General features: G+C 33.9%; 1 protein-coding gene across 1 annotated transcript; it reads left to right on the forward strand.

The window, feature by feature from the left end:
* The first annotated feature begins 2,429 nt into the window (after window positions 1-2,429).
* LOC131945429 (uncharacterized) lies at window positions 2,430-13,405 on the forward strand. Its single transcript, XM_059306373.1, has 7 exons — window positions 2,430-2,609; window positions 10,344-10,508; window positions 10,899-10,990; window positions 11,443-11,644; window positions 12,683-12,793; window positions 13,073-13,084; window positions 13,301-13,405. The coding sequence occupies exons 1-7, from the start codon at window positions 2,430-2,432 to the stop codon at window positions 13,403-13,405; spliced, it is 867 nt and encodes a 288-aa protein (XP_059162356.1).
* Window positions 13,406-22,984: the final 9,579 nt, after the last annotated feature.

Below are 22,984 nucleotides of genomic sequence, written 5' to 3' on the forward strand. Positions count from 1 at the left end.
TAATCCAAATATGCCAAATTAATTTGGCTCATAACTTATCTGCATATTTATATCACATAATTTTAATTACTCGATTTCAATACATTCATCTAATAAGTTTTAAATGAATCTTATAAATTAGTAGTCTTCCTTGTAAGCTAGGAATTATTTTATCATGCATGAGTAATTTTCTCATTGTCTCCCCTAGTTGACACATTTAAGTCAGATCTAGGTTACAACACACCAGTAACATTCCTGCGATGAGCAGTCTCTGACTAACCTAAAGGCATAAAGGAAACAACGAGCCGGCCCGCGGCATATCATAAGCCGCTATTTAGTTGTTGTTTTTTGTACTTTTCAGTAATTCATAATTTGTGAATTCGACAGTACCAACGCTGACACTGAAAATATTTCTTTAAAACACTTTAAGTAGCTCGTTAAGGACCATAACCCCCCCCCCCCCTTCCTCTCCCCCCCCCCCCCCAACGTTTAAAATCGTTTCAAACTAAATTATCTTCCCATAATAGCCGTCACTAAACCCGACTCCACGAAGGTAAACAGCGTGAACCACAGCTCACTAAGACCATGTAGGGGTGGGGATGGTAGGGAGCGCGTTTACAGCTTGTTTTCTAGCGTCTCCCAGAAGATTGTGCAAACGTTTACAAGGACAACTTTTAGTTACTGCACTAAGTTGGAAAAAAGAAAATGATTTTCCTTTCAGACAGGCAGGGCCGGCGCTACCTATAAGGCGAACTAGGCGGTCGCCTAGGGCGCCATCCATATGTGGGTACAAAAGGTTTAATCGCTATTATCAAAAAGTACCAAACAATTAATAACTTTTATAAAGGTATAGCGATCTATTTCGGCACCCAGGACTAACTACCAATTTTGCAACGAAGTTCTAATGGAATTTGATTGGTAATAGAGAAATGAGAATACAGATAATGGAGTATCGTAGTTTTGGAGTTCGGGAGTATTGATTCTTGTGGTATTTAGGTATCGAATTATATTTATTGTTAAAGTGTAATAGTAGGTCCAATGAAATCGTTGTTGATTGGGAGTACCGTTTGTAGAGCTTGGTGAAGTTAAACGAATCGGGGTGGTAGTTCTGGAGCATCGAGTCTAGTTATGTTTAAGTATCAAAGTTTGATATCTGTTGTGATTGTAGTAGATTGAGTATATCGAGTAGTCGGGGTTATAGTACTTACGATTATTTCAATTCAGGACGGAACACACTACAAAGAAAGGAAGGCGTTCTCTAGTTGAAAAATCTTTAGTTTTTTTTTAGGAATCTATATTACCACCCTTAAAGTATTAATATATAATATTAAATAAGATGGAATTTAAAACTAACCGTAAACCTTGTTTTTTCAAATTATGATTTATTTTATATTTAATCAATAATTCTAGCAATGTCTAAAACAGGTACCGGTGTTGGATTTTATGAAGGCGTCCCTTGATTTAGGGGATTCAAAATTTCATCTAACTAGTTAATTAAGGCATTAATCAGTGATTGTCATAAAAATTGAATAGAAGTGTGTTATAATAAAGCTACCATTTTCGGACTTCCAAACAAAACCTATAGTTAAGTATTCAATAGGTAGAATATATTGTTTTTACATGTTGTCATAGCTAATATAAAAGTTTCGTTATAATTATTACGTCATGAAATTTAGAGCGTTTTATTGTGTTTTTCAAGCATGTCTTAGTTACACTTGGTTAATTTAGCTATTCTTGTGACAGTTATTTCCCTTGAATAAAATTTTTGTATTTGAATTGTCAAATGGGAGATAATTTGTTGCTTAACTTTACATTCATTTCAAATTCCTGCACCTTAGGTTGATCGCTTACATATAAATACAACTTTAAGTTATTATTTTCTATTGTAAAATTTATTTAGAGCTTAAGTTCTAAACAAAATAGTTTGGTAGGGTTTTTAGCATTATCAAGTTGAAAAACAAATACACCAGTAAACGTTGTAGTTTGCAATACTTAATGTTAGTGTCTTAGTCGTAAATTAAACATCTAATTAATTGTCTTTTCATATTTTTCACCCTCTCCTAAAGGATTCATATATAACAATTTTAGGCTCAAAACTATGATCTACTTGGAAGCACGATGAAAAACTGACCGCTGTTTTAACAAACAAAAAACTTCACTCTGGGGTTCAAAGAACACCTTGCTATCTCATTGGCTTCAAAACTAAAGTGAGCCTTACACCTCACCTATCCTAAGATATTCAACACGGTACGAAGACAGGTGAAAGAACTGGAAAATATAATAGGAAGTGTTCAAACAATACATGTGGATAAAACACGCCACGCTGAAGGAGAGACTGAGATTATCGCTCAAACTACTGGCGAGATGTCATTCAATCAATTATAAAGAAAATCAAAGTGAGCTATGAAGAGTTTCTGTATGTGTTTGGCGTGCAGCAGGAGGCTACCGTCATGAGACAAGTGTTTGTGAAGCTTGACGCAGATGGCAGTGGCTTTTTGACCAAGGAAGAAATACTTGATGCTCTCAAGTCTGAATTCGAGTTGAAGTTAAAGGCCTCTAAAATAGCTGATTTGCTGTGCTATTGGTGTAAAGATGCTGACAAGAAGATAAACTATGAAGAGTTTGTTCAAGTGTGGTTACAGAAAGGCAAAGAGAAGTAGAATGTCACTCATTCAATACGATTCCAGCAAAATCCTCAAGTAATGCTTTTTTAAAAAGCATTTCAATCTAGTTAAAAGAAAACATGATATGTGAACTTGTGTTCAGAATTGGCAGTAATTTAATTTAGGCATATATATATATATATATATATATATATATATATATATATATATATATATATATATATATATATATATATATATATATAAATATTAAATATATTTATATAAATAAATATATATATATAAATATATATATATAAATATGTATATATATACGTATATATATGTATTATATGTATATATATATATATATATATATATATATATATATATATATATATATATATATATATAAGCAAACCCTTTTTCTAGGTTGTCTCTTTAATTAATTATCATAATGGTAAAAATGTCTTCCAAAATGTACTCGTTCCCATTGTTAACCATTCTTCAACAGGATTCTTTTGTAATGTTAATTTGGTTTAATAAATAGACACGAATATTTGTAAAAAAAAAAAAAAAAAAAAATTTAGGCTCGAATCTATTATTTATAACCTTTTATTTTTTAAAAACAAAAACAAAAAAAGGACATTTTACCATTATAACTTGTCAAGCTTAAAACAGGTAAGTTCCGTTATGGAACTCACCTTGGGATGTCTGCAGAGAGCCCAACACTACAAGAAACTGTTTTTTTTTTTTTTTTTAGAGTTTTTTCCCCCAGACTTTTTTTCTCCCGGAGTGGAGGGGGGAATTCAAAATTAACTGAGGGAAGGGGGGGGGCTTTGTCGCAAAGTACAAAATAGACTCGTGAACTTAGCAACAATTTAAATAAAATGTGATTACGCTTGCAAACTGGAATGGAAAGAATTAGTACAAACTTTTGAGACGAAGAAGGCAAGTAAAATTTGATTTTGATGTCTACTTATAACGTGTAGGCAATTGATAATAAATTAGCATGTCACTTTTAATTAATTGTTTTCTTATAGGCCTACATGTTTTAGTAATTAATTTGTGTGAAAGGGGGCGTTTTAATAAATTTTGCCTAGGGCGCTAAATAACCTGGCGCCGACACGACAGACAGGAATGCGCCACTATTTTTATAATATCATTATCCATTTTTAGTTTTCTCAGCAAAATCCTTGAGCCCTCAAAGCTTTTTAAAATATTCGTATTCTATTCACTGACCAAACGGTTTAGTCTGGGATTTCTGGAGATAGGCAGGTATAAACAGGATGTATGGTATATAGAAAAAAAAATATGTATCGCACCATTGCCGGCCGTCTTAATCCGTTGCCTTGCACCTGCCCTTGTCCCTCTTTTTAGCTAAGTTCTACCGCTTGAATTTAAGCTTAGAAGGATTTTGTTACATGATAAGTTAGACAAAAACATCCTGGTATGGTTTTATGGTAACAAAAATAAAGTAAAACTCATTTCGGTGTCACTAATCTCGGCTCAAATGATGCCTTAACTTTGTAATATTATATTTAGCTAGAGATCATCACTTTTGACTCACAAAGCCTGTGAAGTTCGATAGCTAGTGTATACATAAATGGTATTCTGGGAATAATAAAACATTAGATTCTCACAGCTTGTGTATACTTTTAACTCAGATCTGTTAGGTTAGCGCTTTACCAAAAAGTCGTTTGTATTGACGAATAAATTAAATAGGCCTACATAGTATTTCGTTTGTGTTGCCTATCATGAACATATCGTATCCTGATACTGCGCTTATTAAAGTTAAAAGCTTGGGTACCTGTTCTATAGAAGACACTTTAGATCACACTTTGCCACACTATAAGGAACCAAATATTTTAGCAAATCGTGTTTCAAAACATGTGCACGAATGATCGCCTACTTGATATTGCTAGTTATTATTGATAAAATATGTAACATTTTTGACTGATTTTTACTGTAAACCGTATTACTCGAACACAAAAGAGATCAGTAGATTTAAAACAAATTTGCTTATAAACATACAATAAGACAGTGAATAAGTTCTTAAATAAATGTCGTGTTCGAATAATGAAGCTAATATTTCGATTTCTCTACCTACTACAGTACTGAGCTACCCCAGCTCTGTTTTATATCTGGCATATGATGGGGAATTAAGGCTAATGTATCTGCTGAATTTGTTGATATTTTATATATAAAGATAAAATCAACTTTAGATCAGGAAAATACTAAGGCGTTTCTCTTACTACTAAAAGCCTGAGAACTTATTTGCTTGCAAGTTTTAAAATTAATACATTATATTGATAGAAAATATTTGAAAATTAATTTTCTAAAACGTATTCCTAAAAAAAAGAAAGCAATTTATGATGCAAAGTATTTGTTATCGTGAGGAAATGTAATGTACAAACCTCTTTGAAAAATTAGATACTAAATATTTTTTTTAACATCCACTGTTGACATGACGTCATTGATTGCTTTACACCTAGCTACCATACACCGACAGGAAATGATTTCTCAAATGCAAATGACGTGCAATTTCTTTCTTGTAACTTATAATATTTTATAATATTTCATTTTTACAAACACATTATATTTTGTATAATATATAAAGTTTCCCTTTCAAACATGACGGTCCATGGGGCAAGTGAAGTAGAGTTCATTTGTTTCTGTGACCTCGGCATATGAAGAGATAGTGTGCCCAGCCGCCTTTACTTTCCCTAACGTGAGTTAGGTATCCAATTGATTTCGGTGGACTCAGGGACGGTCTACTGACTTGAACCCGGATTCGAACTCGAGACTTATCGGTTAGCAGTACAGCTCTTGTATAATGTATAGTATTGATATTTTTCCATTTATATATGACTAGCCATCGGTACCCGTTTCACGTGAATTATAGGCCTATATATTTTAAAATGTTGTACTTGTTTGAGAAAAATATTTTATAAAATAGTTATTGGTCAAAACGCAATGTGCTTTACTACACGCTGGATGATATTAGTGACAAAGCAAAGAAATAAATAATTAGCTAAAAGGCTACCCCCCCCCCTCCCCGAAGAGAAGCCTAGAAGAAACGCTCCTTGCGACAACATCACAACGTAACATCACCTATATTTGAATCTCCTCCAGTCTAGCTAACCGAACCATTTAATCCGTACCTAACTCCTACTTGATCCAACTTACTCTTATCAGCCCAACTGCAGCATTATTGACTTAATCAACATGAGCCACGCTAATCTCTAAAACAAATATGTCTAACATACGAGCTAAGTCTTACTAAACAGGGTGTTAGTTTATTATCCCGCTTTGATTAATCCCTGTTAATCTCGATTATATTCTTTGATTAAAGAGATTATTACCATAATAGAAATATTTTTAATTTGTTAGAGTCGAACACGTCAGCGAATTCTTAAAAGCGAAAATTCTAAATTAATTAAGTCACGCGCGATGGGCAACGTAGCATATGAGAATAATACTCACTTAATACATGAGTCGTATTCTTTTCAGAAACTCGTGTTATTGCACTGTTTTTCAGACGTAAAAATAGTTTTCTACTATACATATCTGTCGCTTGTCGTTTTCGATATTTATACTATATACACGTAAGAATAAACGAGAAAACAATATTTTTTTTTCTAGGAAAAGAGTCTTATCAAATTAATACACAGGAAAGAATACAAGCCGTATAAAGTCTCATCTACCCCTGATACACACCATAACATGCATAAAACAATACATTGTCACAACAGCACTATGCAATAAATAAAGTTTTCTAAAACATTATTTTAATAATGTTATTGTGGTTTACCGTTTGGTTTGCATTACAACCAAATGTTTCATTGTGTTATACACATCGTTTTAATCTTATGCCGATACGTTATTTATTTATTTTTGACAATAATCGATTTTATATCAGCCCACTCGAACTTCTTCTTCTTCTTCTTCTTCGTTCTTAATTATTAGTGTTGAAGGGGATCGAGATTTATCTGCCAGTGGGTTTGAACTCGAGACTTTGTTCGAATTTATCGACCATGAGCTTTTTGCCGACTCGTCCACGCCTCCAACACAATTAAGCGTTACGTGTCAACTGGTTATGCGCCATTGAGGCCATTGACTCCGATTTCAGCCTGCTTTTCTTTTTGGATTTGCTTCCATAGCCTTTGTCCAACCAAGAACAAACTACAAGGCAGCAGTTGTTTAATTTTGGAGTTGTCTCTCCTAGAAGAGTGGCTGTCCCCAGCTAACGAGCCTCATCTACCCGAGGGCTCGAACTCGAGACTTTTCGGTTTAGCAACCATGAGCTTTACCGACTCGACCACGCCGACCCCCCCACTCGAACAATAGTGCGTAAAATTATTGCCTTTTTTATCGTCCCCATTGGGCAGTTTTTGCAATTTGTTGTTTACTAGATGTGAGGTAAATTTACTCCCCAAAAACCCTAAAAGCAACTTATCGTTTCTAGGACCCTATTCCCCACACATCAACAAACACGTTCATAAAGCTCCATCTAGCCAAGACATGACACATACATACCAATCTTATACAATCAGTAATACGAGGGTTTGCGTGGTCGGGTCGGTATAGTTGCTAGTTACTAAAACAAAAAGGCCCACGTTCGATCCCCAGACTGTATAACTGGGTTAATCAACCAATTTAGGAAACAAAAATGTAAAATAAAAAACTGCTGTCTTATAATGTGTTCTATGATGGACAAAGACTAGAGAAGCGTATCCAAATTTAAAAGTGGGCTGAAATCGAAGTCAAGTGCCTAAACGGCGCATTACAGAGTGAAACAAATACTCAATCGTGATGGAGGAGGAAGAAAAAAAAACAATATTCAGTCCTTTTATATATTGTGTGTGTGTGTATGTCTGTGTGTGTGTGTGTCGCTCTGCAAATCTTGGAATATTAATTTAACATACTTCACATAGTCTGACTGAGCTAAAATTTGGCACACCGGTTGATTTTTGAAGAAAATACAAGAATGTTAATTTTTGTTCTTCTACTTAGATAAGTCATTATAATTTAATTTAAAAAAAAAAAACGTCAAACTACTGTTGTATTTTGCTCGCTTATAGAAATTTGCATTCCGTTTCATAAGGAGTTCATTGATATGTTTACTTTGTATAACATAGTATGAGACCTATGTTCAATTATCATCATCGAGAGCCTAGGCTTTTATTTTTAGTCATACAAGCATACAGGTTAAATAAAGCTACACCAAAATATTTTTTTATTACTTTTTAATGCATGTTTCTATTTGTTGTATTAGTTTGTGCTTGTGAATATAATGAAAGCATTTTTCGTTTAAAAATGATTTGCGAGATTTAATTTTCAGACACCAAAGTCGCACACCTACTCAATGAACTCACACGCCAACAACTGTGATGCCACAATCTAGTACTTCACGTGTGACATGGATAAAGGTGAGGGGGAGGACTTCAGCTAAGATATCATATCACTTTCTATGTGTAAACAAAGTCATACATCGCGTAAAGCGAATAACAATAAAGGAAATCAGGTAATACAGATTTTGCTTGGTATAGACAATGGTCAAATCGCTGTGGCCGAACGAAACTTTATGTAACTAATAATAAACTCATGTGAGAAAGTATGAGTCAATTTCATGAAAAAAATCAATAATTTAATATATCTAAAATATTGTATATTCGTTTAGTATTCAGTAGATGATTAAGAAGGGGGGTGGTGAGAGGGCTGCAGCCGATGACCCCCGATTTTTTAGGGGCCCCCAAATTTACTGCGTATATATATATATATATATATATATATATATATATATATATATATATATATATATATATATATATATATATATATATATATATATATATATATATATATATATATATATAAAATGTCAGTCCCCGATCCCGTTCAAGCTAAATCTGCTGTCATTATTTTAGTCCACATGACGTCTATTTTAATCTCTAATTAACAAGCCTAAACTAATCTGCAACAAAATGTTATTCGATATCTGTATTAAGGTAAATGATGTTACAAAAAATGAGGGATTCCTTGTAACACGATACATACGGATAATGGCTCGATTCTTTAGCAGGCTGGATTGGACAAAGGTGACGCGGAGGTAGTTCAGGGTTGGGAAACGAAGCGCAGGCAGACGGACGCCCAAGATTGGCAATATATGGCAGGCGTTAGGACGAATAATATTCCAGTACAGAGGTTGACATTTTGATTGACAACATTTTTTTCTTAGAAATTATATCTATATATATAATTCTCTTCTTGTAGACGCTAGAAAACAAGCTGTAAGCGCGCTCCCTACCACCCCACCCCTACATGGTCTGGTGAGCTGTGGTTCACGCTAGATGTTTACATACATCGTAGAGCCGGGTTTAGTGACGGTTATTAGGGACAGATAATTTAGTTTGAAATGATTTTAAACTTAAGGGAGGTAACTAAGAGGAGGCTGCTTTAACGGGGGGTGTGGGGGGTGTAGGGTAGGGGTTGGGGGAAAGGAGGGTGCGGGTAGTATCGTCCTTAACGACCTACTGATAGTGTTTTAAAGCAAATATTTTCAGTGGCAGCATTGGTACTGTCGAATTCACAAATTATGAATTACTGAAAAGTAAAAAATAAAACAACTAAATAGCGGCGTATGATATGCCGCGGGTCGGCTCGTTGGTAATAAAAGCAATGCGATTATTATTTGGTCTTTTCAGTTGTATTTTTTTCAGCCAATATTGCTCTAAATACGATTGGATGTTAATACACTAGTTGTATCGTAACATAATAGAGTGGTCAGAAAGTAGAGTTTAAGACTAACTGAAACGTCGCGAGTTTGGATCCCTAGACTATGTGAGCGACTAATTATGTTTTTCCATGCTTTTTGTTCTATCGCTCACTAACGTCAGGGGAGAGAATTAAGTGTATAAGAGGGTAGTATAAAGTGGGCAGTGTGTGTGTCTGTATAGAAGAATATAAGCCGTCACAATGTCTGTTTGTGGATTGTTCTTGGATTATTATTATTCTACTATGGATCATTGTTGAATGTCTCAAACTACAAAGATGCGTAAATATATACATAATAAAGTTATACGTTCATCAAGAAGTGTACTGTTAAGCAGTGGCGTAGCGAGGTCGGGTGTCACCCGGTGCGGCACTTAATGGTGTCACCCCCCAGAGGCGTTTCGATTTGCACCCCCCCCCCTCAAACTTTCGATTTGCACCCCCCCCTCAAGTTTTTCTCTATATATTTTGCTGTTTTTTGCCTTGGTGTCACCCCCCTAAATGGTGTCACCTGGTGCGGTCCGCACCCCCTCCCCCCCCCCCCCTTCGCTACGCCTCTGCTGTTAAGTAAATATTATGAATCCACAATAACAATGCTATGAACCACACATACGTATTGTTACAGTACCCAACATAGATATAATCCGCCACTGATTTAAGCCCATTTAATTGACACCATCTGTAAAACAAAGCATTAAAACATCACTAGATGCCACGTCACTTGCCACGTAGATACAACCGAGGCTATTTAATCTCAGAAAGACGACCCATTTACACATTAGTCAAGAAGTCATTTTCTTCAACAGTCAACATATTTACAGAAGAAAAGCAACACACTGGGAATAGTCATTTAACTATATATCATCTTAAAGTAAGTTAAATGTAGAGTTGAGTTATGAAATATAATTGTAGAAATGTAGGCTATACTTTTTAAATAATGTAATTATGTTGTTTACTTTATTTGTTATTTTTTGGACTTTTTTAAAGGACATTCTTGTGGAAGTAACCATTATGAAACTCCAAATTTTGGTTGTTTTATATTTGACAAATCTACATTGCTGGACGGGTGTAGATGGAGCAAATGACACACTATTTTTAGATGGCGTGGATGACAAGACCACTACAAATCTTCAAAGCAGATCTTCTGAAGCAGTAAGTAGTGATTTTTTGTATTTTTCTAAATTTGAATGTTAAGTAATTTTACGTATTTTAAGTTCTGTTTGACATAATAATTAAACAAAATACTCATATATATATATATATATATATATATATATATATATATATATATATATATATATATATATATATATATATATATTATGCACTATATAATTAAAAGAAATTACAAAATAGCGGCAATCGACACAAATAAGAGAGCATAGTACTATTGCACTTTGATTTAAGTAGTCAAAAGGCGACCGCTTACACATACTGCTTGAGACTGATTATTTTTTAAATGCGTATTTTACAAATCACATAATTACGATGAAAACATTTGTGTCTAAGAAATGTAAAGAAATGTACATATTTGTCTTACAGTACAAGCTGCCATATGTTAGAGAAATTCGTTTTCCGATGTATTCAGGAAAAGTGATATCTATCGAAGGAAATACCTCAGGAAGTGCTACAGAGTTAGTTTCATCATACTTAATATTTAAGTTTGTGTTAGGTCTTCATGTTTTTTACAAGCAGCCTAAAATAATGGTTTTGTAACAGTTTTTCTGGGGGTTCTTTATATTTTTATGTATTTTCTGGCATTTAACTTTTATAATTCTAGTTATTGATGTTGAATTCAAATTGCGTTATTTTTCGATTTTATTTTTATTTTTATTTTTTAATTTCAATTTTGAAACACGTACTTGACTACATAAAAAATGAAAGTTGTCTTGACATTAGTATCTAATTAAAGTTTCACTGCAGTGAATTATGCGAAACGTATCTAGATTTCAGCTTACATTTTATATTACTATTTAACAAAGTATATCATATTTGAAACTATCCAAGGGAGCTTTAAGCTTTGAAACAGTGTTTGTATTAATTGGCTTCTAATTGGAATTGTACATTATTACGTATTTACCTACAGCTTCAGCGCTCGACTCTGTCGAACAGATTCATGTGGTAGCGAAGTGCCCCTAGGGCTGCGATTTGACTTCAAAGAAAATAAATTGATTAGATCTTCCAGCAATGCTAGCGCAATAAATTGTGAGGAAAATTATGGAAGTCTACCGATCAAATCTGGAACGGAGTTTAAGTTAGACATCATAATTACAGACTCAATGTTTAAGGTATATAGCTTATTTAATATTTGATGAAACAAGGGGTTTAAAGGGGAAAAAATCGAGTTTATTAAAGATAGATGTTTTAAAATATAAAACAATTTGTTAAGCTTTGCTAGACAATATACGTGTTCTCTTCTGCAAATCAAGTATGAAGGATGCTGCAATGCAATTACCATGTAAAGAATAAATAAACCGGGAGTACTCTCCCCTAAACTTTCTCGAATATTCCTATATAACACTACGGGCGATGGCACCTCTGGATATAGACTACATTTTTAATCAATTTTTAATTACTTAAACTTAAAAATATAATAGAATCTCATAGAAAAAGTGAACGCCAAACAAAATGTGTATTATAGTGCGGAATATTATTAGAACTTAATAAATTTACATACTTTTTTTTTTTGAGAAATCGGAAATAGCGTACATTACTACTTCTGGTCAAAGGAAATTACTCAAAATTTGGCATAAGGCAGATAATTAGACTTACTTGTGAAAATTCCGGTTATCGGAAATCGCTGAAAAGTTTATACGGATATACAAATTCAATATTATACTTAAATATGAAATGTCATCAACCTAGCTGTAACAGTACCCAAGTTATCATGTTTACACACACACACACACAGACACAGACACATACGGACAAGGTTGCTAAACTATGTTTTTCCGACTCAGGGAGATTTTTTTTTTTGTTCGATTACAATACTTTCTCTATACTTCGTATACGAGAAAGTAAAAATAAGAATTTGGCGTTGCTGACAAAGAAATGTCATTGTGTGAATTAATAAATGATAAAATAAGATAACATTATGTATGATTGTCGCAAAGCAGGGACAATATTGACCTTTCTAGTACTGTTGCAGACGCGAAGTTTTTAATTTTTTATTTTTCTATTGATTGTTTTACTGTGTAGGTTTGTGTATCTACTGCAATAACACTATAGATTAATTGACACTCATAAACCTTGAATTATTTTTCGTTTTATTTTTAAAAGCATAATTTCCAACATCATAAAATGTGGATGAATGTTATGTTTTTCAGATTGTGGTGAACGGAGAAGTGTTTGTCACTTACCCAAACCAAATGCCCATCGCCTATATCAAATACATTCATGTCTCTGGTCAGGTTGTAGTAAACTGGATTCTCTACTCAGTACGTTCTCTACACGGTTATTTAATAGGAAAAACGTTAACGTATAATCCTACATATTGAATGGTTCACATTGAGTTTTTTTTTTTTTTAATTATCACATTAAAATATAATAGTTTTTTTCACATTTATTTCAATGCTGTTTATATTACGTTTTATATAACACACAATTTTACAAACGAAATAGCTTACTGTGTTCAAAATACATTTTCACTATATATTTGACTTTTGTATAGCCTATTACTCAAAATAAAAATACATAATTATTAATTTTAATCACAGGTTAACGAACCGGTAAGTATTAACATGTGCTGTATTTTTTCAAATGCATTTTTAGAAACTTAACGCTTACCATGTGTTGTTTGATTTTTAAAAAGTATGGTTACGGTATTTAAATTAAATTATTGTTTTCTTTTTAAATATATTGAACTTTTTTAGTTAAGACATGTCAAAATATATACAAAATATGATAATCAATTAACAATTATTTTTAATTATACTTCTTTTTAGACAAGTCCAGTAAAGATTGAAAAACAACCAAGTGGTGAAAAAATTGTGATCTACGGATACCGAAATGCAAATGCCACACAGTACAACACTTTCTTAAATAGTTAATCGCTGCCGATCATTAATAATATTTAATCTGATTATATATATATATATATATATATATATATATATATATATATATATATATATATATATATATATATATATATATATATATATATATATATATTCTCAGTAATGGACTACACAATTTATAACACGAAAATTTGCAATATGGATGCTTAATAATACGGTCATTTTGTATAAATAATAGTTTCGCTGTCTCTCTATCTATCTATCTGTCTGACAAGAACGCTCTAGAGAAAACACAAGGAATTTAAAAACCTGCACAGTAATTCGAAAAACGAAATATGACGTCGACACATTTAGCGTAGAGTAGAACATAATCTCAAACCAGAGAGTGCACACAGTAATGTAATGACGTCATTGAAACATTGAAAAAAAGGAAATGTTGTCTAATCTAAATGGTTTGCGTGAAGAGTTTCTTGCATAGAATTCTTTGAGTAGGGGCGAAGCCCCACCCCCCGCGTAAGAACGTCTGAGCCCCCCCCCCCCTCCCCAACTCAAAAGAAATTTCCTCATCGATACTCTATAATAAAATGACCGCCTAATTAATGTGTCTAATCTAAAAAGTGGTTTTCTCGCAATTTCTTTAATGCAATTCTTCGCGTAGTGGCTAAGCGCGACACCAGTGTTTCTTTCAGACTTTTTCCTCCCCGGAGAGGGGTGGGGGTACTTGAAATTTTCGGGGGCGGGGGTAGAATTTTCGGGGAGGGGGCGGACACTGGAAAAAGTATATAATTATATTTCGTTGAATGGGACGGTAGACATGTTTTTTTAGAGGGGGGGGGGGGGGGGGTGGGGGGGGGGGGGGGGTAGGGGGGTGAGTGGGGGGGGGTGGTTTTAATTTAGACTTTTTCCTCCCCGGAGAGTGGTGGGGGGTACTTGAAATTTTCGGGGGTGGGGGTAGAATTTTCGGGGAGGGGGCGGACACTGGAAAAAGTATATAATTATATTTCGTTGAATGGGACGGTATACATGTTTTTTGGGGTGTGGGGGGTGTGGGGGGGGTGGTGTGGGGGGTGTGGGGTGGGTGGGGGGGGGTGGGGGGGGGTGGTGTGGGGGGGGGGTGTGGGGGGGTGGGGGGGGGGTGGTGTGGGGGGGTGGGGGTGTGTGGGGGGGGGGCTGGGGTGGTTTTAGTTTAGAGAAAAGAGACAGCACTATCAGCCTAGCGCCCGGTGTATCCTTCCTCAACGGGCCATTTTTCTCGTTTTGTATATTTGTACTAATCGTATTTTCAACAATGTAAACTTGCTACGTTTTTTGTACGTTTTGGTGTATTTAAAACATAAAATGATATAGTTGTCGCACATGATATAAAACAAACAATTAAAAAGCATATAACGATAGATATGTATCTATATGCTATCTGTTTAATGCGATAAATGGGCCCTATTGTTATTAAGAAGCTCACGCATAGGAACATACAAGACCAACTTTGTAGTTAAAACAGTTTCCCTTTCAAACTTGACGGTCTATGGGGAATGTGAAGTAGAGTTCACTTGTTTCTGTGACCTCGGCATATAAAGAGGTAGTATACTGACTTGAACCCGGATTCAAACTCTAGACTTACGGGTTAGCAGTCCAGCTCTCTACAAATAGACCACTCCGTCCCAACTTGGTAGTTACATATCATATTTTATTTAAAGTTAAGGTAAGTATAAAATGATAATATTCACTAAATAAATAATCTACTGAACTTAATGATCTCTTTTCAAAATTGTGATTATATACGTATTCCTAATCGTAATGTTAAGCATACTATTAGAATTAGTTATTAGGGTAGTTTTCAAGTGTTATTATATATATATATATATATATATATATATATATATATATATATATATATATATATATATATATATATATATGCACATATATATAGTCATTGACGGGTATTAACAAATAAATGATTTTTTTTTGATTTTTTAGTTCATTTATATAATGGTAAATTATAACTTTCGTCATTATCGAATTTTCGCACATTTTCTTTTAAAGAGCATGAAGTTTGAAACGTGGTCTCGATTATAAATACATTTCCGACAATTTATGTAACGAAATTTGATTAGAGAAAAAAGTTTGTGAATGCTCCATATTTTAAAGTGTTGAGCCATTATTTTTTTTTGTTTTCAAAAGAATCACGTTAGTTCAATTTGGAAGCTAAAATTTAAAAAAGAGGTATAAAAAATAAAAGTAAAAACTCGGACAAAGCTACTTTAATGAAAAAAGCACCTATAAATATATATTGGTTTAATACACCATTTTGACAGTCTAGCCTATCGTTTAAATTCATACACGTAATTTTTAAGTATCTTATATAAATATTATTGATGGGCCTTTACAATAAACTATATATGCACAGGTTTGAAATAAACATTCGATGCCCACTGGTAAATAACACTGGAGATATAGCAACGCACCTAAAAGCTTTGTTTCAGACAGGAACAAAGTCCAAAACAGTACTTGTCGACCATTTTCAAACTGGAAAATGGGTTAATCCAGTAACGTATGAAAAGTTTGACAAACCTAATGAGCAGTTTTGTTTGGAATTTTTAACATACACAAATTCAACCACGGTAATTTCAAAATTGTATACACACGTAATGTTAAATGATCTGTCTATAGATTAGATCTTTGTTTAGTGTAATAATTTTACTTTAAAAAATTAAAAACAGTTGATAATTCTTATATTTAGGTTACAGTGAACAACAACTTCATTGAAACCAGGCAACATGGATTGAGTTGTTATAACAGCCTGGAGTTTTTCCCAGACATCAAGGTAGAACGATTGCTGATGTCATGAGAGGTTCTAAACAATGGCATTAATTGCATTTTCTTTTCTGTCATGTATTGAATTATGAATTAAAGTTTAAAAATTCTGGAAAAAGTTAACTTTAAATTATATTTTATTTAATATGTATATGTATATTTGTCTCTCACATACATACAAAGACACACATGCGTACCACATAAACATTTATTTGGGAAGAGACATAATGCCCAGCTCCATATCCAAACACACACAGTAATATTCACACACACACACACACACAAACACACACACACACAACACAAAAACATAAGCACATATACTCCCGCTTATATAAAGATAATTAGGCTACTTTGCTTGGATTTCAAATAATTGTTTGGATCCATGTAATGTAATCAAAAATATTGTTTTAAATAACTGACTAGCAAGTTTATTATTACAAAAAAATAATTTCGTGTTTATTTGAATTAAATAACTAATTCGCAAGTTATTAAAAAGAATACTGTCTGTTTCCTTAGATGTTACACATTTTTACAAAGATTTTATCAATTATAGTAATATATTTATCTTGAGCAATCTTCACGATACACTCAACAAATTGTAATTGTGATTATTGATTTAGTTTTTTTATAACTGTGTCAAAATTATATATATATATATATATATATATATATATATATATATATATATATATATATATATACATATATATATATATATATATATATATATATATATATATACATATATATATATATAAATGACAATTATTTAGAGGTGAAACTTCCAAAATCGCAAATAAGTTACAACAATTTTAGGGCCCAAAAAAAAAGAAAAGGTTAAGTAACAAAGAATAGCATAATCTATTTTGTTTTCTAAAAATAATGCAAATTATGCAATAATTGTACACACACTAAAAAAAACAACTAAACTCCTAAAATTCGTAATATATATATATATATATATATATATATATATATATATATATATATATATATATATATATATATATATATATATATATACTAGCGTACCCGTCCCCGCGCGTTGCCGCGGGAATACAAGATAGTCCGACGAAATATATAAGAAGGGATTCATCCATGCGTTACCAATACAATATTCTTAGACTCGTGACCTTATTTTCTAAAAGTTATTTATTTAAATGTAAACACTGCCTGCGCTTGGATCATAAATATCGGGACACGGGTTTACCTACACTACCGCGTGAAAACCTTATGTGTACATTAATCAGAACACACTTCGGTGACCACCCATGTATCAGGGACGTAGAGGGGCGCTCTCAGGAGCCCCCCCTCCCCCCGATTACAGTATCGCATAGGCGCAGCGTACGACCCCTGGCTCCTTAAAACTAACAGGCGCCATCGTGCTCATAGGATAACCCAGAGTACCAAATAGCATCCTGTAAACAATGATGCACATTTCGTCATTCGCTGAAGTGACACAAATGAACAGGATTTTTTTTTCTTTAACACGTAAAAATTATTTGATGTGTTTTAAACATCAGTGTGACTGATGCAATATGGTAGCGTTACTAATGGTCTATTATTAGATGCTCGATCTCAATTTCTGACTGGATCGTCTAATAATAGATGCTTATTGCATCATGCGCAAAGTGACGAAACTCTACAGTAGGCTCCACATATTCAAAAAGTTATTTTTTCATCTTTCGCAAGATGACGAAACTGTACAGAAGGATTTCCTCGCGTTACAAAGTTATTTTTAGAAGTCTGTTGTAGCTTTACCGCTGAATATAGTAGTACCCCTTACTTGCTATGCAGGACGCTCGATTAACGGATGCCAAGTGCCAACATAGTCGCTCTAAACTCATCTACTCCTTAAAGTTTCATGGCACTCGGATGAATCGCATCCGAGGTTTTTTTTTTATATACCGTGTATAGAGAAAAAAAAATCGCTCTCCCCTGGGGCGCCGCCCTTGCAATATTAATTTTTTTTGTGTGCAGATTCCTACCATTGAGTGATCTAATCATCTCCACAAAGTTTCATGGTACACGGATGAACGGTGTGAAAACGAAATTTTATAAACCGTATATAAGAGAAAAATCGCAGCCGTCCGTGGCGCCGCCCTTGCGAAATTAACAAAGGTGTTTTTTTACAGAACCCTTCCCTGAATTGTTCTAATCAACTCCCCCAAAGTATCATGGCTATCGGATAACGGTGTCACACCAAAATCGACTTATTTTTATAAACCGTATATAGGGAAAAAATCGCACCCTCCCCTGGCGCCGCCCTTGCGAAATTAAATTATTTTTTTTACAGAACCCTTCCCTAGAGTGGTATAATGAACTCCCCAAAGTCGCATGGCTATCGGTTGAACAGTGTGAAATCAAAATAGACTTTTATTTTTATATACCGTATATAGAGAAAAACAAATCGCGCCCTGCCGGGGCGCCACCCCTGCGAATTTGAATTTTTTTTTTCGCAGAAACCTCCCCAGGAATATTCTCAAAGACTTCCCAAAGTTTCACGGCGATGTGATAAGAGGTGTGGTAATGCATAAAAGACACACAGACAGACAGATAGACACACACAGACACACAGACATACATTGCTTTATATATATATATATATATATATATATATATATATATATATATATATATATATATATATATATATAGCAATGTATCTCTCTCTCTCTCTCTGTGTGTTTGTGTAAGTGTGTGTGTGTCTTTTATGCATTACTACAGCTCTCATCACATCGCCGTGAAACTTTGGTTAGTTGTTGAGAATAGTCCTTGGAAGATTTATGCGTAAAACAAAATTTCAAATCCGCAGGGGTGGCGACCAGGCAGGGCGCGATTTGTTTTGTCTCTGTATATTGTATAAAAATAAACCGGGAGTGATCTCCCCTAAACTTTCTCGAATATTTTTATATAAAATAACAGGGGATGGTAACTCGGGCTATAGACGTGATTTTAAATCCATTTTAAATACTTAATGTTTTAAAAGTAGAATACAATCTTGTAGACAAAAAAATAGCACACCAAGTGAACGCCAAAAAAAAAAAGTGCATAATAGTGCGCAATATTATTAGTACTTTAAAAAATTACATTAATTTTTTCAGAAATCGGAAGTAGCGTAAATTACTACTTCCTTTCAACGGAAATTACTCAAAATTTAACGGAAGGTAGATAATGAGATCTTTTACTTACATGTGAAATTTCATTTATCTATCTGAAATAGTATTCAAGTTATAGGCTTTTGAAAAATTCAAAGTAGAAAAAGTACCACTTCCGGTTATCGGAAATCGCTCAAAGTTGATACGGATCTACGATTTTAATAAAATACTTATATATGTAATTTCATCAACCTAGCTGTAACGGTACTCAAGTTATCGTGTTTACACACGGACGCACAGACAGACAGACAGACACACAGATATACGGACAAGATTGCAAAATTATGTTTTTCCGTATCAGTGAAGTGTAAAACGTCGAGATTTGTAAAAATCTCGATTTTTTTTATTGCACGATTACAAGACTTTCTCTATACTTCGTATATACGAGAAAGTAAATATAAGTCGTTTGCGGTTTGACACCGTTCAGCTGATCGCCATGAAACGTTGGGGGATTCATTAGAACACTGCATGGGCGCTCACCGAAGTGTGTTCTTCATCATTATTTAGCTGAGTGATTAACGTACACTCAAGGATATTTATGATCCAAGCACATTGTTTACATTTGAATAACTCAGTTTTAGAAAACAAGGACAGAAGTCTAAGAATGTAGGATTGGTAACGCTTTAATGAAACCCTTCTTATATATTTCGACAGACTTCTATCTCCGCTGCATCGCGCGGGGACGGGTACGTTAGTATATATATATATATATATATATATATATATATATATATATATATATATATATATATATATATATATATATATATATATATATATATATATATGAGAAAAATGGCGCTAGGTTGATAGTGCTGTCTGTTTTCTCTAAACTAAAACCAAAACCAAAATCACCACCTTAATTCAATTTAACCGGAAACGAAAAATGACATTGAAAACGGATTTTTATCCAGAATCGGTACTTTAATTTATACAAAATATAGTCATAGGCATATCCCGAAACCATGCACCTAATCTCATTCATGACAAAAGTCGCATTTACAGTTTCTTTCAGGCAACTCTACTTGGGAGGAGGGGGCTCCGCCCTCCCCCCCCCCCACACACACCCCTACAACACATGTCTACCGTCCCATTCAACGAAATATAGTTATATACATTTTTCATTGTAAGCCCCCTCCCAGAAAATTCTACCCCCGCCCCTTAAAAAATTCAAGTACCCCCACCCCTCGCCGGGGAGGGAAAAGTCTGGAAGAAACACTGGTCGCATTTGTAGATCATTCAAACTAAAGGAAGAACCTGGACGGGGCTTCGCCCCTACCGGAAGAGATGCATGAAAAAAACTGTGCACGCTAAACACTTTTTTTTTTAATTAGAAAAAGTTGATCCCTCCGGGTAGGAAAAAGTCTGAATGAAACACTGGTGTCGCGCTTAGCCACTACCCGAAGAAGTGCATGAAAGAAACTCTGCAAGCAAACCACTTTTTAGATTAGACACATGAATTATGCTGTAATTTTATTATAGAGTATCGATGACGACTTTTTTTTTGAGTTTGGGGGGGGGGGGGGGTGGGCTTAGACGTGCTACCGAAGAATTGTATGAATGAAACTCTTCACGCAACCCACTTAGATTAGACAAAATTGGCTTTTTTAAATTCAATGTTTGCTCGAGAATCAATGACGTCATATTACTGTGTGCACTCTCCGGCTTGATACTATTTTCTACTATATGCTAAATGTGACGTCATATTTCGTTTCCGTCTTACTGTGCATGTTTTTAATTTGCGTGTGTTTTCTCTATAGCGTTCTTGTCAGATACAAACGCTGATAGATAGATACACAGATAGATAGACAGACAACGAAACTATTATATATATATATATATATATATATATATATATATATATATATATATATATATATATATATATATATATATATATATATTCAATTAAAGATGTGTATATTACAAAATAATATTTAGCTAAAGGAATGTATTTTCTTACGTACATTGCAGAACCTACGATTACAATATAGCTGCTATTTTTTTTAATGTGGTCATATTATATTAGTACATGACATGTTTTGCTCAACATAAAAATTTTGACTCCATTTCAATTATCTCACATATGCATTCGGGATAAATATGCAAGTATAATCTTTTCTTCGTAAAATAACATCTGTGTGTCTTGTATACATTTCTGAAAGTTACTTTTAGAGGTTTTAGAATTGTAAAATCATGTTTTTAAGGTAAACTTGGAAACCTAGACTGGTTAACTCCGCACACTTAGGTGCGTATTTAGAAACAAAATATATTTCTTTTCGCTACAGATGTGTGGTTTTGCAGTTTACCTTAAGTTTTTCAAGATAACACATTATAAAGAACGAGACGACCCGCGGCATATCATACGACGCTATTTAGTTGTTTTATTTTTTACTTTTAAGTAATTCATAATTTGTGAATTCAACAGTACCAATGCTGCCACTGAAAATATTTGCTTTAAAACACTATCAGTAGGTCGTTAAGGACGATACTACACCCACCCTCCTTTCCCCCAACCCCTACCCCCACCCTCCTTTCCCCCAACCCCTACCCTACATCCCCCCCCCCGTGAAAGCAGCCTCCTCTTAGTTACCTCCCCTAAGTTTAAAATAGTTTCAAACTAAATTATCTGCCCCTAATAGCCGTCACTAAACCCGACTCTACGAAAGTAAACATTCAGCGTGAACCACAGCTCACCAGACCATGTAGGGGTGGGTAGGTTGGGAGCGCGCTTACAGCTTGTTTTCCAGCGTCTCCCAGAAGAGAATTATATATATACATTATGCAAAAGTTTACAAGGATAACTTTTAGTCACTGCACTAAGTTGAAGAAAAGAAAATGATTTTCCTTTCAGATAGGCATGCACCACTATTTTCATAACCTCATTATCCATTTTTATTTTTTCTCAGCAAAATTCTTAAGATTATAAAGCTTTTAAAAAGTTTGTATTTCATTCACTGACAAAATTGGTTATATTGGTATTTCTGAAGACAGGCAGATGTAAACAGGATGTATGGTATATAGAAATATATAATGTATCGCACCATTGCCGGCCGTCATAGTCTGTTGCTTTCCACCTGCTCTTGTCCCTCTTTTCAGCTAAGTTTCACCTTCAATTTACGGTGAGAGAAAACTAGGCACGAAGGATTTTGTTAGACGACAAGTTAGACAAAAACATCCTGGTGTGGTTTTCCGGTAACAAAAAATGAAGTAATACACATTTCCGTGTCACTAATCTCAACTCAAATGATGCCGTAAATTTGTAAAATTATATTTATTTATAGATCGTCACTTTTGACTCACAAAGCCTGTGAATTTCGATAGCTAGTGTATAGATAAATGGTATTCTGGGAATAATAAAACATTAGATTCTCACAGCTTGTGTATACTTTTAACTCAGTTCTGTTAGGTTAGCGCTTTACCAAAAAGTCGTTTGTATTGACGAATAAATTAAATAGGCCTACAGAGTATTTCGTTAGTGTTACCTGTCATGAACATATCGTATCCTGAAATTAAACTTATAATTCGCTTATTAAAATTAAAAGCTTAGATACCTTTTCTATAGAAGACACTTTAGATCACACTTTGCCACACTATGTGGAACAAAATATTTTAGCTAGACGTGTTTCAAAAC

This window comes from Physella acuta, unplaced genomic scaffold, assembly GCF_028476545.2.
Source record: "Physella acuta isolate Inbredline_101_S28 unplaced genomic scaffold, ASM2847654v3 ptg000007l, whole genome shotgun sequence".
Classification (NCBI taxonomy): Eukaryota; Metazoa; Mollusca; class Gastropoda; family Physidae; genus Physella; species Physella acuta.

Bases quoted from the DNA above. Each gene is read 5' to 3' on its own strand.
- LOC131945429 (XM_059306373.1), top strand. From the start codon at position 2,430: ATGAGACAAGTGTTTGTGAAGCTTGACGCAGATGGCAGTGGCTTTTTG. The intron at 2,610-10,343 runs GTGTGGTTACAG...ACTTTTTTAAAG, and splicing joins ACTATGAAGAGTTTGTTCAA to GACATTCTTGTGGAAGTAAC. The intron at 10,991-11,442 runs GTTAGTTTCATC...ATTTACCTACAG, and splicing joins ACCTCAGGAAGTGCTACAGA to CTTCAGCGCTCGACTCTGTC.